Source organism: Dermacentor silvarum, chromosome 8 (assembly GCF_013339745.2).
Source record: "Dermacentor silvarum isolate Dsil-2018 chromosome 8, BIME_Dsil_1.4, whole genome shotgun sequence".
Lineage (NCBI taxonomy): Eukaryota > Metazoa > Arthropoda > Arachnida > Ixodida > Ixodidae > Dermacentor > Dermacentor silvarum.
The window spans coordinates 173154424-173172306 of record NC_051161.1 but is presented as its reverse complement, the minus strand read 5'-3'; the positions used below and the strand labels follow the sequence as shown (position 1 = coordinate 173172306).

Sequence of the window (17883 nt, the reverse complement as noted above, 5' to 3'; positions counted from 1 at the left end):
CGATATACCCTTCATAGCCAGAACTTTTAAGTATCATTAACGTCTGGCGACATACCTGATGACTGCCATAAAGCTAGAGTAGTGCCTACCTATAAAAAACTCCAGAAGTGTGTTTTAGCATATGATCGGCGTATATTGTAGGATATGCGTCCTGCAAGTTAGAAAAATCCGTGGGCTGGCGAAATTTAGGATTTTATAACCACATTTTGCCTCCACAACAACATGATCCACGGCGAAGAATGTCATCTGTCACACCACACATAATTGTGCATGCTTCTGACTTTGTTTTAGTTGTAACTGTGTTGTAAGCCTACTGTCTAATATGTGCAAAACATTCGATTAAAATATTTATTGGGCTCTGATGTGCTTGTCCATTGGTGTCCGGTAACGCCAAAGATAGTTTAGCCACTCACCTTCGGGGATGCTGCTGTCCAGCAGCGTTGGCTGCCCGCTCCACCGGACCACTTCTCCGCGCTCATCCCACGTGACGGAGATGTTTCCCATGTACTTGCCCATGTAGAAGTCCTGCACCACCAGGCAGCGGGAGCTTGCGCCACGATCCACCACTATGGGGTACGGACCTTGAGGCTTGTCACCCGACACCAGACCACCTACGGGTGCACATAGTATATGCTTTGCTCTTCGGGGTATGTTGATCAAAATGAAGTCTTCAAAATAAATCAAGACAAAGTATCGCTACTGCCAATCCCCCACTGAACTTTGTAAGCTTGCCGACTTACCTCCGCTAGATTTACGTACCAGGTATGAGTGACTGAAACATATTTACCTTATCATTAATGGTCACTTGCTTGTCGACAAACACAACTACTTGAAAATCTCGACAAATGAAATATCCAGACATCGTCATAGCCAGTACATCACACCCCCTCAAGTCAGTAATGACTGTTTTAATTAAAGCTTTATCCCGAGAGGTATTACAGAATGGAATGCGCTCCCCGACTCTGTCATGTCAGCCTCATGCATTGAAGAATTTTTACAATGTGTACACGATATTCTTTTTGCCACTAACTAATATGTATATCATAACTTTGCCAAAGGTGTATCTGTTAATTGTTTGTTTCATATTTTCCGGGGAAATGTGCACAGTGCATAGAATTTAAACTGATTCACATCCCAGTTGAGACGTCTGCAGTTGTTCATTTACTTGCTTTTTGTTGTCATACAGTATTATTGTATGTGTTCGTATCTTCCACTCCTGCAATGGCCCTTCATGGGCTGACAGTATTATTAAATAAATAAATACAGTATTATTACATAAGAATTAAAGATGTTGAAAGGTATTGTCTCAGGAAAAGTGCCTTTACCAACACGCCATGATATATCAACGCCTCCCGCCAAGCTGCAATGTCAGAGCCGTTTTACATTATAATCAGCCGGATAACTCTTGCGACACTCAACTCGAATCATTTTGTGATAAAATTAGCTGAATTTGGTCCACGGTGTAAGATATACGCGTACATTCTTTAGGTGAGGACACTCGCGAGACGCGATTGACCAGATAAAATCGCAACGACGCGCGTCATTCGGCCCAGTGAAAGCCGCGGGTACCTATCGGCGGGACGACGCAACTTCGTGACAGAGAAGGTTTTATCTACCGTTGGTATAGCAACCGGCGGTTCGCGGGAAATCCGAAATGATTGAGTGACGCCCAAAAGTAGGTCACAGTAAAGTCCGTGTATACGAATTCGGTCACAGTGGTGAAGGGCGTGAAGGGAAGAGGGCATCGCCTCGACGCAGCAGATAGGGCGACGCGACGCTGTGCTCGCTTGCTTGTGTTATCCGCGCGCTCCTTGTCCGCGCTATCTCTCGTCTGCGTTTTAAATGCGCCTCGGTTAAGTCCCACCGTGATAATGCCAAACCAAAACGCGCCAAGCGACGTTCAAACTCGTAGAAGTGCTTACCTCGGATTTTGTGCTGTGGAAATTATTATTGCGATAGCAATTATATGGACACTTCCACCGGATTTCTGCCGTCGGCATCGCCGTCGTCGTCGCCGTGAGGTTCCGTATAGATAAAATCTTCGCCGCGCGCCGTATGCCCGAGCGGAAGCGTGCGGGCACGCACGCTGTCACGGAGAGCGAACGCACTCAATCTCCCACGCGCAAGCAAGGAAGATGGAAGCGAGCGCCGGAAGGAGCGGGGGGGGGGGCGCACTTCTACTCTGCCAACAACCGTGCGGGTCGCTCGCCCGCACCGTCTCTTATCTCCACACGGCTCTGACCTTCATGCGCTGTGCATTCGCCGCTCAGTTTCCGTTGAAGCGATAGACCGCACGTACCTTCGCCCGCTGCGGCGTATATGCGCTTGCTGCCAGCGTTTTGACAGTCGTTGTCTGCAGTCATTCAGTGTGATCTATTCATGTTTGTTTGTGCGCGCTCACACCACGCTTGTTCAATCAGTTAGTAATAGTCGGGCCACATTTTACAACGCACGCTACACATGCAATGCTGCCCGGGTCGGCAGTGCAGCGCTACAGGTGTGTCCCTTCGCACGCGCTGCCCACGGGAAGCGCTTCTCATCAACACCACCGTTTCACACGCGCCTTCTCGTGGTCATCGAGTCTCTCTTCATGTCGGTCTACTTACGCCGCAGCACACCTGCTAACTTAATCAACTCATGTTTACTACAATTCATATTGATACCAAAGCCGCTCACCTTACTTCGTATGACATTGCTGTGTCGCTATCGCATTCATTGCTTCGCCCTTAGGGCGAAACTGTGATATTTTTGTAACTGTCCTTCGCTCGCCTTCCGTCACATCATGTTAGTTGCTTGCGTGTCATAGCCGTGTTCTTCACTCATCAAGAAATTGACATATTAGACCGTTTTAGTTGGAAGTGCTATCTCTCCAATGCTTCGGTGCCTGTCGTAAGCAACCTTCGGCTTGCGTCGAAAGTTGCTCACGACGAGGCACAAATAACTATAGGACAAGCACACTGCTGACAAGTGAATCGTGTTATTCTAATACCGGAAAAATCAGAAAACACCTTAAAGAACAAAAAAGTGGCTTTAGACAGCAGCTGAAACGCTCGGGAACACTGTCTCGAAAATTAAAGTTTATTTCATCATCATCAGACAGCAGCTGAAAATCAAAAAAGGCGAAATTTTAGTGTCCATTAAATTTATCAACTCTAATGGTCCACCGGTTATCCCTCAGGCATTACATGGCCGGCTCTGCTCCTTTTTTAACAGCGAAGCTGTACTAGCTAACCGTAAAAAGTGACGCCTGCTGTCGCAAAGCCTCGCCGAGCTATGACGTCACTGCGTTGCCTAGCAACCACCTCGCGGAGCGGCGTGTGCCTTGCCTCCTCTCTGTGCCGTGCACATGTTGCCTTGACATGGGACGTTAAGGAGAGGGAAGGAGAGCATGCTCGCAGCGCGCGCAATGCTCGGGAGAGGGAAAGAGAAAATGAGAGCGAGATAGAGAAACAAATTGTAGCAGCACCAACGAGGCAACGCGCAGAGCTGCTGCCGATGCCGCCAGCGTTGCCTAGCCACGAATACACCGAAGCAGTAGCGATGATGTCACCTTGCGTTGCCAAGTAACCGCCGGCGCAGGTGCGCGCTCGCTTCGCCCAACACAGACACGGCTCCTGTCTGCCTGCCTGCGTTTGTGGCATGCCAGGAACGCTGTCGCTCGAACGCGTCCAGCGCCAGTTACGCGAAATGTCGCGAAAGAGAAGGTACACTGGCGACAAAATATTGCGGGGCACGCGTGGCGAAACGTTCCTCCTCGCCTACTGGCGCCGCACCCCTGGTGTCGAGACCAACGCTTGCGCGCATGCGCGTCCTTCCGTTACTGCAAGCGTGCATGTTTCTGCGCTTCTTCCTTGCGCGCCGGCGATATCCGAGTGCAGCCGCGGATATCTTGCGATTGGCGCTGTGGCAGCTTCGACGGGCAAAACTTCGTTGATATAACGGAAATAAAAAGTTCCTTTTATCTTGCCTGGTTCTTTCAATAGAGCGTCTTTGTGCCTCGCTCTTCGGTGGGAGAACGTCTCGTTCGTGAAAAAAAATAAGGAACGATCATTGACCACGAAAAGGCGCAGTGCAGAAAAAAATGTCACAGTTTCGCCCTAAGGGCGAAGCAATGAATGCGATAGCAACACAGCAATGCCATACGAAATAAGGTGAGCGGCTTTGGTAGCAATATGAATTGTAGTAAACATGAGCCGATTAAGTAAGCAGGTGTGCTGCGCCGTAAGTAGACCGACATGAAGAGAGACTCGGTGACCACGAGAAGGCGCGTGTGAAACGGTGGTGTTGATGAGAAGCGCTTCCCGTGGGCAGCGCGTGCGAAGGGACACACCTGTAGCGCTGCACTGCCGATCCGGGCAGCATTGCATGTGTAGCGTGCGTTGGAAAATGTGGCCCGACTATTACTAACTGAATGAACAAGCGTGGTGTGAGCGCGCACAAACAAACACGCATAGATCACACTGAATGACTGCAGACAACGACTGTCAAAACGCTGGCACCAGGCAGCGGGCGAAGGTACGTGCGGTCTATCGCTTCAACGGAAACTGAGCGGCGAATGCACGGCGCATAAAGGTCAGAGCCGTGTGGGGATAAGCGACGGTGCGAGCGAGCGACGAGCGCGGTTGTTGGCAGAGTAGAAGTGCGCCCCCCCCCCCCCCCCGCCAGCTCCCTCCGGCGCTGGCTTCCCGCTTCCTTGCTTGCGCGTGGGAGATGGAGTGCGTTCGCTCTCCGTGATAGCGCGCGTCCCCGCACGCTTCCGCTCGGGCATACGGCGCGCGGCGAAGATTTTATCTATAGGGAACCTGACGGCGACGGCGACGACGACGCCGACGGCAGAAATCCGGTTGAAGTGTCCATATAATTGCTATCGCAATAAAAAAGACTTGTTGCGTTCGCGACCGGCGATATGCATTCGCGCTCGTGACTCGACAAAAAGCGACCGGTGTGGCGCGCGCCAGCTCACGCTTTATTTACTTTTGCCCGTCGAAGCCGCCACAGCGCCGATCGCAAGTGGGGCCCCTCGCGGCTGCACTCGGATATCGCCGGCGCACAAGGAAGAAGCGCAGAAACATGCACGCTTGCAGTAACGGAGGGACGCGCATGCGCGCAAGCGTCGGTCTCGACACCAGGGGTGCGGCGCCAGTAGGCGAGGAGGACCGTTTCGCCACGCGCTCGCGTGCCCCGCAATATTTTGTCGCCGAGTGTACCTGCCAAAATGTTCGCGCAAGAATATCTTCCCTACATGCGTAGTTAAGTTAAACGAAGTTAAGACCTAGCAACAACCAAGTTAATACCTAGCAGTAGCAGCCAGTAAGACTTCATGATTGACACTTTCGCTGTACCTAAGCTTTGCACGACAGAGTGCAAACTTGTCCGTTTTTTTCCCCTCTAAATGTCAACTAGAATATCGGCTATCCCCGTTTTCTCTGTGATCCACACTGCTCTATTGGTGTCTCTTTGCGCGGTCCTTAACTTGTACTCGAGCTTCTTTGTTAACCTCTAAGTTTCTGCCCCATATGTTAGCACTGGTACAATGCAATGATTGTACACTTTTCTTTTCAACGACAGTGAAAAGAGAAGAGACTGGAAGCGCAGTCGAGACAGCGAGAGCGAAATAAAATTTGATTTTCTGAAACGGTAATCCGAGTCAGGACCCGGTTCACCCTAGGTGGGAGGATTCGTTATTCCAGGAACCGTCTGGCTTGGGCTGCCTCCTTAGCCCGGGCGACAAGACTGGGTTGGTCGTCCAGGTCATCAGAGGGAAGCTTCGCCTCCCACGTTTCAGTGGTGGTATTGAAGTGCGCCGAGTTGGGGTGCTCTTCAGCCTCTATGGGGCGTCCTTGTTTGGAGTTGTCTTGTTGAGCTTGTGAGCTGGAGCCTGGGGATATGTCACGCAGTGGGCAATCCTGGACCATGTGTTGCAAGGTGTCTGGGACGTCACAGTGGGTGCATGTGTACGAGCAATGCGTAGGATATAGTTTGTGCATTCCGTGTACATGGCGTAATAGTTCAGCGGAAATCCGCTAGGTGGAGATGAGTAATTAAAGGGAAACTGAGACATCCACCCAAATGTAGCAATTTGCTACAATGGAAACCCAACCGGGTTCCTCGAAAGAAAGCCTCGCAGCTGAAGAAAAATTCGTCCTGGTCCGGGACTCGAACCCGGGACCACCGCCTTTCCGGGGCAGCCGCTCTACCATCTGAGCTAACCAGGCGGCTAGCAGATGGCAAGGCGAAGTCGAATTTGTCGACAACTCGAAGCAAAGGCAAGTGTATGGCGTAATAGTTCAGCGGAAATCCGCTAGGTGGAGATGAGTAATTAAAGGGAAACTGAGACATCCACCCAAATGTAGCAATTTGCTACAATGGAAACCCAACCGGGTTCCTCGAAAGAAAGCCTCGCAGCTGAAGAAAAATTCGTCCTGGTCCGGGACTCGAACCCGGGACCACCGCCTTTCCGGGGCAGCCGCTCTACCATCTGAGCTAACCAGGCGGCTAGCAGATGGCAGGGCGAAGTCGAATTTGTCGACAACTCGAAGCAAAGGCAAGTGTATGGCGTAATAGTTCAGCGGAAATCCGCTAGGTGGAGATGAGTAATTAAAGGGAAACTGAGACATCCACCCAAATGTAGCAATTTGCTACAATGGAAACCCAACCGGGTTCCTCGAAAGAAAGCCTCGCAGCTGAAGAAAAATTCGTCCTGGTCCGGGACTCGAACCCGGGACCACCGCCTTTCCGGGGCAGCCGCTCTACCATCTGAGCTAACCAGGCGGCTAGCAGATGGCAGGGCGAAGTCGAATTTGTCGACAACTCGAAGCAAAGGCAAGTGTATGGCGTAATAGTTCAGCGGAAATCCGCTAGGTGGAGATGAGTAATTAAAGGGAAACTGAGACATCCACCCAAATGTAGCAATTTGCTACAATGGAAACCCAACCGGGTTCCTCGAAAGAAAGCCTCGCAGCTGAAGAAAAATTCGTCCTGGTCCGGGACTCGAACCCGGGACCACCGCCTTTCCGGGGCAGCCGCTCTACCATCTGAGCTAACCAGGCGGCTAGCAGATGGCAGGGCGAAGTCGAATTTGTCGACAACTCGAAGCAAAGGCAAGTGTATGGCGTAATAGTTCAGCGGAAATCCGCTAGGTGGAGATCCACCTAGAGTCGACAAATTCGACTTCGCCCTGCCATCTGCTAGCCGCCTGGTTAGCTCAGATGGTAGAGCGGCTGCCCCGGAAAGGCGGTGGTCCCGGGTTCGAGTCCCGGACCAGGACGAATTTTTCTTCAGCTGCGAGGCTTTCTTTCGAGGAACCCGGTTGGGTTTCCATTGTAGCAAATTGCTACATTTGGGTGGATGTCTCAGTTTCCCTTTAATTCCGTGTACATACGTGTTTGTCTGTAGGCGGCGGAGGATGACTCCTTCCTCTTTGCTCAGCTTCTTCTGTGGTGATGGGTACGTCCTTCTGCCGAGTCGGTGGTGTTGCAGAAGCTCCGAGTATTTTAGGTCGATGTCATCAACGCTGCTGGCCGGCCTAGTGTGGGATGGCAGGAAAGCCCGGCTGATATGCTCGCGGGCCGCCTCATTTCCTGTCTTGCCCTGATGGCCGGGAATCCAGTTGATGTGGGTGTCAGGGAGCGGGGCGCGTGCGATGTGATTTTGAAGTATCTTGAGTGCGGTTTCTAATATGCGTCCTTTTTTATAGTTGCGAGCTGCTGCTTCGGAATCAGTGAGGATTACGGCTACTTCAGGGCAAGTTCTTATCGCCAGAGCGATTGCTGTTTTCTCTGCAGTCTCGGCGGCTCTTGTCCGGATGGTGATAGCGGCGAGTTCGTTGCCTTGGTGATCCGTGACACTTAGGGCAAAGGCGTTTCGTTTGATATACCGGGCAGCATCGGTATACCTCGTATCAGGTTTGTCGCGTAGTTCTTGCTGAGTGCGCGGATTCTGCTTTGCCGACGCTCCTTATGGCAAGTAGGATGCATATTGCGCGGTATGCGCGCAACGCTGATGCACTCACGGAGTGCGCGTGGGATTCTTGCTTTCTGGTATGTTTCAGCAATGTAGCTTTCACTGTAGTTGAGGTAGCGCAAAACTTCATGTCCGGTGGGTGCGAGCTTGAGCCGCTCTAGCTGGCTGATTTTAGGAGCCTCGGAGAGGCTCATAAAATCGCGCATTCGCTCAATATTCGGGTTAGTTGTAGGTCACGTAATCAAACGCGAATGGGAAGGAGAGCACGCGTCTTCTCTAGCCCTCCCGTAGCTGTCAATGACTGTGCGTGGCTGACGCTTATGGGGCCAGCGTGTCATATCCAATTGTTGGTAATCATTGGTGGGTGCAATGATAAAGGGCGACCTGGGATGGCTGCTAACTTCATGCGCGTATTGTTGACGCCGAGCTTGGAGTTTCTCCGTTGATGCTGTGGGTGGGACGGTCAAGCCTACTTTGATTGCCTTTCGAATGATGACATTGAGTTTCTTGATTTCAGCCCGCTTGAGTGTCAGGTAGGGAGTGCCGTAGGTGATACGGCTAGTTAGGAAAGCTTGAATTATCCTTAGCGTGTCTTCCTCCTTAAGTCCGCTTCTTTGGTTTGTTATCCTCTTGACGAGGTGCGTAACGTGTGACAGTGTACGTTGGAGACGCGGCAGAGTGGCCGCTCCTGATCCGTCCTTTTATTTACAATTTGAACAATTTATTTCCGTAGTTTACAAAATACAATTATACAGGGTAAGTACAATCGGAGGTCCCAAAGTGAGAACTGTCGCGGGGACCTCCTAGCAGAACGTAGGCAGGGGATGAATACATTATACAGCAGACAATGGCGGATTAGCAGAATAAAGATACATGATCAAATATGTACATGAAGATTATGGCAACGAATAAGAATACTTACAGGTTGTTCAAAACAAAGAACTCAAAAGAATGAAAACAATGATATCAAACCGATGAATTATCTAATAAATAAATTTTAAGACATCTACAAAATGAGTACATCGTACATGTTTTTAAACCAGGCGGTAACATGTTCCAAAGTGATATACATTAAAATCTTTCTGTCATTCGGCCGTAGTTAGGTCGTACTTTAGGTAAAAGCAGATTATGGTTAGTGGAAAACCTGGTGTTAATGGTATTCACAAGACTACAATCACTAAAACTGGGAATACATAATTCATGATGTATAAGACGATACATGATGATCAGCATTTTATAACTAACAAGTTGGCGTAGAGGTAAAATACTCAGGTTACAAAAAATGGGGGCTGATGGACACGAAAATGGGTTGAAGGTGATGAGTCTCAAGGCTTGCTTTTGCAAACGTTCAAGTTGTCCAAGATGCGACCAGTACGTATTTCGATATGAAGATAGGCAGTATGACAGATGACTATGAATAAATGCATAGGCGGAAAGTTTTCATTTTTCCAGGGGGGGCTGGGGCCCGATCAGTTTTCCGAAACCTACCCATATGTATATATATATATATACCCTCTGCTAACAATTTTCTATTTCTAGCTTTATGGCGAATGCAAGTATATCGACACTTCAGGCAAATTGTCGCGGTTGTCGTCGCCGTGATGTTCCGCATTAAATCCAAAAGCCATATACATGAGCGACCCATACCCTGTGGGTGCGGGCAAAAGCACGTACAGGGAGCCGAAAAGGTTGGCGGCTTGATGGGCATTATTTCCCACGAGCTCAATATTCGGGTTAGTTGTAGGTCACATAATCAAACGCGAATGGGAAGGAGCGCAGGCGTCTTCTCCTCTAGCCCTGCCGTAGCTGTGAATGACTGTGCGTGGCTGACGCTTATGGGGCCCACGTGTCATATCCAATTGTTGGTAATCATTGGTGGGTGCAATGATAAAGGGCGCCCAGGGATGGCTGCTAACTTCATGCGCGCTGTCTTCCTTGCCGGGCTGTCTTTCTGCGCCCCCAGTGTTGCAGAGTTAAGAGACAGAGGTCATCGCAGATCACTCACAGAGGCCGTTAGTAGTGGACGTAAAAATAGGCAGATAATGATGATGAATCTAATTTTCAGAGTTGCGGTGAATCGCGCGGCTGCACGAACCGTTCGCCTCCGCTGCCGGCGTTCTTCACAATGCTTACGTTGTGAAAGCGATTGCTCGAGGTCATCCAGTGAGGTATTTACAAGTTTACATGGTCCGTGCTTACTATGTCCACTATGCTTACTATTTTAATTTTATGTGAATGTTTAGTACAATTTATATGGCCACTATAACTAACGTATAGTCTCGTGCAAGGGCCACACTTTTCTGTCGAGATTTTGAAGAGCCTTTCATGGGACCGGGCCATTTGACCTCATTTTTCTAACTACGAGTATCAAATCCGCCGTAAACCTCCACGATCGCCTCCTCTCGACATCCAGTAGCGACGCGCGAAATTACGATGCACGCGACAATTCGCTGTTGAGCCCGGTCAGAATCAGCGCACGGAACGCGATTGCTTCTCGGTTGGATGTCTTTTTTTTAATATTAGCTGTCAAGCTGGCGGTGCGGCCCTTACAAGGGTGCGGCCCTTACACGGGTGCGGCCCTTACACGGATTTACACGGTAAGAATCTTCCTTCGTGTAATTGTCTTCTACTTCGCTATCATTAATACTGCTTCGACTTCCCGGCCAAACTGCACTCTTTATTTTTTTAGTACTTTGAGTCCGAGTATAAGCGCTGCTGCGCATGACTTCTAGACTTCAATTTATTCTGGTTTTGAGTGAATCTGGCTTGGCATCATTTCGGTTACTGAGTGAATTCTATATACAAGGTGTTTCAGCGAACAGTTTCCAAAATTCTTAAAGGTGGCCTGTGGCAGATACTACAATTCTAGTTCATGAGCTCGTCTACTCGAAGAGGCGGGCATTACTTGTACAAAAAAATGAAATGAATAATCGACTAATTAACAAAATTAACCAATTAGGTTATACCTAATTACCTTATGGCCTGTGTTGCAATTTACAAATTCTAGCCATGGAGTGCGGATCCACTTTGAACGGCAAACCCCAGTGTCGAGATATTAATTCTATAACTTTGCGGAGAAATACATTGGCGTGCCAGTCACTTTCTCAACAAAACGTCGTTTCATGCATCAAAGCACAAAAGTATGAAAAGAACAAATTATGGGATTTTACGTGCCAAAACCACGATCTGATTATGAGGCACGCCGTAGTGGAGGACTCTAGAATAATTTAGACCACCTGGGGTTCTGTAACGTGCACCCAAATCTAAGTATACGGGTGTTCTAGCATTTCGCCCCATCGAAATGCAACCGCCGTGGCCATGATTTGATCCCGCGACCTCATGCTTAGCAGTCCAACACCATGGCCACTAAACAACCACGGCGGGTAAGCGCAAAAGTAACTGGAACGCCAATGCATTTCTCCGCAATGTTCGGGAATTAATATCTCGAAACTGCACCACATCCTGAGAATTAGTTCCTATAGTGCATCCACCTTGCGAATTCGACGGCTAGAATTTGTATATTGCAACCGGGGCCATAAGTTAATATGTTAAAGCTAATTGGTGATTTTTAATTAGCCGATTATACATTTCAATTTTTTGTACAAATAATGTCCACCTCTTCGAGTAGACCAGCTCACGAACTAGGATTGTGCTATCTGCCAGAGGCAAGCTTTAAAAAAAATTTTTTGAAAGTGTTTGCTGAAACACCCCCGTATTTATGGCCTCTGCATGCAAGATGCGATGTTTCCATCCCTAATGCGTAAATGTTGTAAATAATTAGAAGAGCTTTATTTTTTATTTTATTTTGTCGCCAGTCATTAGCATTGCCTACTGGAAAGAGAATCAATATTGACACATATCACTCACATGCTTTTCACACGCTGTTGATAGAAGACTCTGCCAAAGGGGTCACTGAAGTCTGCAGGTTTTTCAGGGTCAAAAAAGCACGCAAAGTAATTTGAAGTGAGGTGAACATACATCAACATATTCATTCTCTAGGTATAGGCTATCCATTTAGTTGGCTGCCTCCTCTTAAAAAAATATAATAAACTTTGTCCTTTGTATATATTTAGATGCATTGTGCCTGTGCGTGGTGTTCTCAGCGAAAATTTTAAAAAAATGTTAAAGTGAGGAAACACGGATGAGGTAGCCGCCACTGGTGCTTCTAATGCGCTTGTCCTCCTGTTGTCAGGATTTGCCGAAATAAAGCGAAAGTATCAATTAAAAGCCGTGCACGTCTGCGCCAAAAATGGTGCCGTAAGCTTTTAGCCACAACAGAAGTGAAAATGTGGAGGCAACGCAAGAGAATCCTCAAATTATGTGGGTAGCAGAACTCCGGTGATGACACTTTAAAAGCGGGGAGGGGGGCACCCCCCCGGAGTCGGCGCCTATTAATTCATGATATGGAAGGAAGGATGTCTGTTTCGAGGTACAACCGTGTTTTGATGGTCACATGAATGCCAAAAGAAGTTTTTTGAATCAGGGACTGAGCATGCTCACGGAATTTTAGATGTTTATCCAAGATGACACCAAGAAATTTCGTAGACTCAGATGTATGAATGAGGTGACCATTAAGTGTCACCGCTAGGGATGGAATCAGTGGCAATAACTGAGGGGAAAGAAACACCATGAATTATGTCTTCAATGGATTGATGCGCAATGCGTTCGTTACGCACCATAAGTGAACGTTGTTTAAGTCGACATTTAGTAAATGTTGCAGCGTAAGTGTATTATTATGTGTGTTAAAAATTGTGGTATCGTCAGCATAAAGGAGAAAGTTAGTGTGTTTCACTCTGATCGGTAAATCGTTAGTGAATAGCAAGAACAAAAGGGGCCCCAAAATTGGCTCATGAGGTACACCTATGTTAGTGATTTTTGGTGTTGAGAGACAATCATTTACCTGAAAAACCTGCGTCCGGTTAGTAAGATAGCTTTGAATCAGTTGCAAAGGTGGCCCAGATATGCCGTAACAGTCCAGTTTATGAGTGAGGATGTGGTGATTAATTGTATGAAATGCCTTCGTGAAATCAATAAACACAGCTCCAAAGAGTAGGCCCTGATCTATTGATAGCTTAACTCTGTCAGTGAAAGCGATTAGTGCGACTTCAGTAGAGAGGCCTTGTCGGAAACCAAATTGATCATCAGATAATAAGTTAAATTTGGATAAGTATTTCGTTAAACGGTTGCAGATTAGTTTTATTGCGATAGCAATTATATGGACACTTCAACCGGATTTCTGCTGTCGGCGTCGCCGTCGCCGTGAGGTTCCGTATAGATAAAATCTTCGCCGCGCGCCGCATGCCCGAGCGGAAGCGTGCGGGGACGCACGCTATCACGGAGAGCGAACGCACTCAATCACCCACGCGCAAGCAAGGAAGCGGGAAGCCAGCGCCGGAGGTAGCGGGGGGGGGGGGGGGGGGGGGGGGGGGCGCTCCTCTACTCTGCCAACAACCGCGCTCGTCGCTCGCTCGCCCGCACCGTCTCTTATCTCCACACGGCTCTGACCTTTATGCGCCGTGCATTCGCCGCTCAGTTTCCATTGTAGCGATAGACCGCACGTACCTTCGCCGCTGCGGCGTATGCGCTTGCTGCCAACGTTTTGACAGTCGTTGTCTGCAGTCATTCAGTGTGGTCTACTCATGTTTGTTTGTGCGCGCTCACACCACGCTTGTTCATTCAGTTAGTAATAGTCGGGCCACATTTTCCAACGCACGCTACACATGCAATGCTGCCTGGATCGGCAGTGCAGCGCTACAGGTGTGTCCATTCGCACGCGCTGCCCACGGGAAGCGCTTCTCATCAACACCACCGTTTCACACGCGCCTTCTCGTGGTCATCGAGTCTCTCTTCATGTCGGTCTACTTACGCCGCAGCACACCTGCTTACTTAATCAGCTCATGTTTCGTACAATTCATATTGCTACCAAAGCCGCTCACCTTACTTCGTATGACATTGCTGTGTTGCTATCGCATTCATTGCTTCGCCCTTAGGGCGAAACTGTGACATTTTTTTTTTGAATTTCTTTACTAAAGAATGGTAAAATGCAAATTGGTCGATAGTTGTTGATGCATTCGCGATCACCTTTCTTAAATATGGGGATTATTTTTCCTGCTTTCAGGCTTTGCGGAAATACAGCAGCTAAAAAAAGTTTGTTAACTAAATCGGCGAAGATTGGCGAGAGTTCTTTCGATACAAGTTTAATTTGGGAAGGGTAAATTTGATCAAGCCCTCGGCCGGTAGTCTTTAGTGATGAGATAATACTGTTAACTTCTTGTGGTAGTGTGGGGTACAGAAAAAAAGAACGAGGACTGCCCGGAAGACTGGGCAGTGCGATTTCTGACTGAGTGTTATCTGTATCCACAGGGGCGCTGAAATGAGAGCCAAAAGCGTTAGCTATGTCATTAGGATCCGTGTATCTATTTTTATTAAAAATTATGTTCGTTGGGTGTGATTGAGGTTCGTTGGTGTTAAGAAATTCTTTAATTATTGGCCATTTATGTTTGGTATTGTTACTGTTGTTCTTAAGTTTATTTTGATAGTACTCGTGTTTAGTGTGTTTCAGGACAGTTCCCAGTATGTTAGAATAAGTTCTTAGTTGACATCTTAGAGAATAATTGAATGGTTCTGCCTTGAGCTTCCGACGAAGATTTTCTTTTTTAATTATCAAACGCATTAGTGCCTTAGTGATCCAAGGATGCCTAGGTGTACGAAACCAATTCTTGACTGTATTTTCAGAAGAAAACTGACTGGTAATTTCACTTATCTTTGCTGAAAATGAATCAAATGCCGTTTCTGCGTTATCTTCCTGATATACATTGTTCCAGTTAGTCTTTCGAAGGATATCAACAAATTTTTTGCAGTCAAAATCAGTACGCACGTTGTTTCAAATGTGGTGAATGTGTTTAGAGCCAAAACATCGAATTACCGGATAATGATCTGTAATAGCATAATCTAACACTCCTGCTGTAGTACAGTCGGTAGTCAAACTAACTAAAATATAATCGATCAAAGTATTAGAACCATTTGGATCATATCTAGTTGGAGTATGTATTAATGATGAAAAAACGCAACTAAGAAAGCAGCGTACGTATTCAGAACAGGATTGGTTGTTGAGGTCAGCAATGTTAATATTGATGTCAACACAGATTACTATGTTCTTGTTCTCTTCGATTATTTTGTTTAGCATTAGTTCAAATTCTGAGCAAAATTCTGCATATGATGAGGAAGGTGAGCGGTAAAGTGATGCAATGATGGTGTTACGATTATTCACTCGCAAAACATTACGGTCAATTTCAATCCATACGGATTCACAAAATGGGGTGGTAAACGACAAGTCACACCGGCGCCGATAAGGCAATCCAGAATTAACAAGAATGGCTGAACCGCCACCACGATTACCCTCGCGATGGCAATATTCTGAAATGTAGCCGGGGATTCCGCATAAAGTACCGCCATATGACGTCAACCATGGCTCTGATAAGCATATGAATGAAAACGTGTGATCGATGATTGAAAGGAAAGCGCTAAGGTCATCCTGGTGTTTGCGGAGGCTACGGATGTTAAAATGAACCAAAGAAAATGCAGATGAATTGTGCTTGAGAAGTGTTTTAGTGTGTTAGCACGATAGAATTGGTGAATCCATGCTGAACTGGGACAAAAGTAATGAGTAGTGCTTACAAAAATTGTCGAAGTTTCACCCGAAAGGCAAAACAATTGCGATAGCAAATTAGTAGAGAGCTATACGGAGTAAGGATAGTAGTTTTATCAGCTGTATAAACTTCGACATGCAGCAGCACCAGCAACGCACAGAACTGTTGTCGACGCTGTCGTCGTTTTCCCCGCGTTCGCACCAAAAGCGCGCGGCGTTGGTGACTGTTGCCGGTGCCTGTAGGGGTGGCTCGGAGGCTTTCAACGAGATCAGAACGAGACACTCGTCGAGCAGCGTCGGAAGACTTTACCCCCTTCTCGCCTCGCAACGTTTTTATATAAATAGGCATTTGGTGCCGCATCTAAACGTCGCCTCCCCTCCCTCCCTCCCGTACCCCCACGGCCTCTCGCTCGACGGAAGTCGCGTTTGCTCGGTGTATATGGTGATTGTAAAGCAGATAAGAAACGCTTAATTCTCCAGCCCTTCAGGGAGTACGGCGCATAACGCGCGTTTGCTCTCCGCCAGGCGTTCCCTCCCCGTGAAAGCGCACGTCCCTCTCGCCCTTTCACTCGCACATACTGCATACGACGCGTGGCGCAATTTCATCGCCGTTGACGTCAAACTGAACCTCACGGCGACGTCGACGGCGACGGCGACACCGACGTCAGCAATCCGCTTTGGAATGTCCATTTATTTGTTATCGCAATAAAACTAATATGCTAAACATTCGAGAAATTTAATACGTTTAATATACGTACATATGCGATAAAACGGAATTGTGTAGATCCACGGCACCCGGGTGAAACAATCATGGATTTTCACAAATTATTACATAGGAGTACTTTCAGAGCTGGAAAAAAAATGACACAGTTTCGCCCTAAGGGCGAAGCAATGAATGCGATAGCAACACAGCAATGTCATACGAAGTAAGGTGAGCGGCTTTGGTAGCAATATGAATTGTAGTAAACATGAGCTGATTAAGTAAGCAGGTGTTCTGCGGCGTAAGTAGACCGACATGAAGAGAGACTCGATGACCACGAGAAGGCGCGTGTGAAACGGTGGTGTTGATGAGAAGCGCTTCCCGTGGGCAGCGCGTGCGAAGGGACACACCTGTAGCGCTGCACTGCCGATCCGGGCAGCATTGCATGTGTAGCGTGCGTTGGAAAATGTGGCCCGACTATTACAAACTGAATGAACAAGCGTGGTGTGAGCGCGCAGAAACAAACATGAATAGATCACACTGAATGACTGCAGACAACGACTGTCAAAACGCTGGCAGCAAGCGCATACGCCGCAGCGGGCGAAAGTACGTGCGGTCTATCGCTTCAACGGAAACTGAGCGGCGAATGCACAGCGCATAGAAAGGTCAGAGCCGTGTGGAGATAAGAGACGGTGCGGGCGAGCGACGAGCGCGGTTGTTGGCAGAGTAGAAGTGCGCCCCCCCCCCCCCTCCGCTCTCTCCGGCGCTGGCTTCCCGCTTCCTTGCTTGCGCGTGGGAGATTGAGTTAGTTCGCTCTCCGTGATAGCGCGCGTCCCCGCACGCTTCCGCTCGGGCATAAGGCGCGCGGCGAAGATTTTATCTATACGGAACCTCACGGCGACGGCGACGCCGACGGCAGAAATCCGGTTGAAGTGTCCATATAATTGCTATCGCAATAATAACAAAATATCTAAATACTGCAAGTTCACTCACGCCGGAGATGCGGTGCACTCGACTTTCTTCCGATTTCCCAGCCTTGATAACGCAGTTATCTGTCCGGAGAAATTTCCATCTCTTGGCTTTCTTAAGCTCAAGGGCGTGTGCAAAAAGTCGCTTATTCTCCGGTGTGAGACGATCATTGATATAGATAGGTGCACTGCATTCCCCGAGAACCCAATAGCTCTCGTATTAAGTCTTGCCTTCCTTGCCTTAGCTGCAAAATCTGTCTTCTTGGACCGTGAACAGAACCGCGCAATAATATGCGTGCCCTGTTTTCCCGGTACACGGCGCACTATGTCTATATCGCTGAGGGCACAATTGCGATGCAGCTTTCACCTTCTGTCTTAGGGATGCCTTTTATTTCTACATTGTTCACGCGTGAATACTGCTCAACTTAGTCGTTGCGAGAAAAGCCTGTTGTCCTCTTTCAATGATTTGTTTTCTTCAGGCAGCACCTTGTTTTCTTTCACACGAGCTTCATTTCTGGTTTTCACGGATTCATAAAGTTCATTAAAGGCCTGAAGGCTTTCTCGCATAGCTACAACCTCAGAACGGAGAGCGTCTATCTCCTTTG

General features: G+C 48.0%; 1 protein-coding gene across 1 annotated transcript in view; it reads right to left on the bottom strand.

Annotated features, from left to right (window-relative positions):
* The window catches only part of LOC119462586 (protein 5NUC), a 581486-nt gene that overhangs the window by 288629 nt on the left and 274974 nt on the right, over positions 1–17883 (bottom strand). The window contains exon 5 of the mRNA XM_037723919.2: positions 414–611. Coding sequence (XP_037579847.1) covers positions 414–611 — 198 coding nt within the window. The remainder of the gene's footprint in view (positions 1–413; positions 612–17883) is intronic.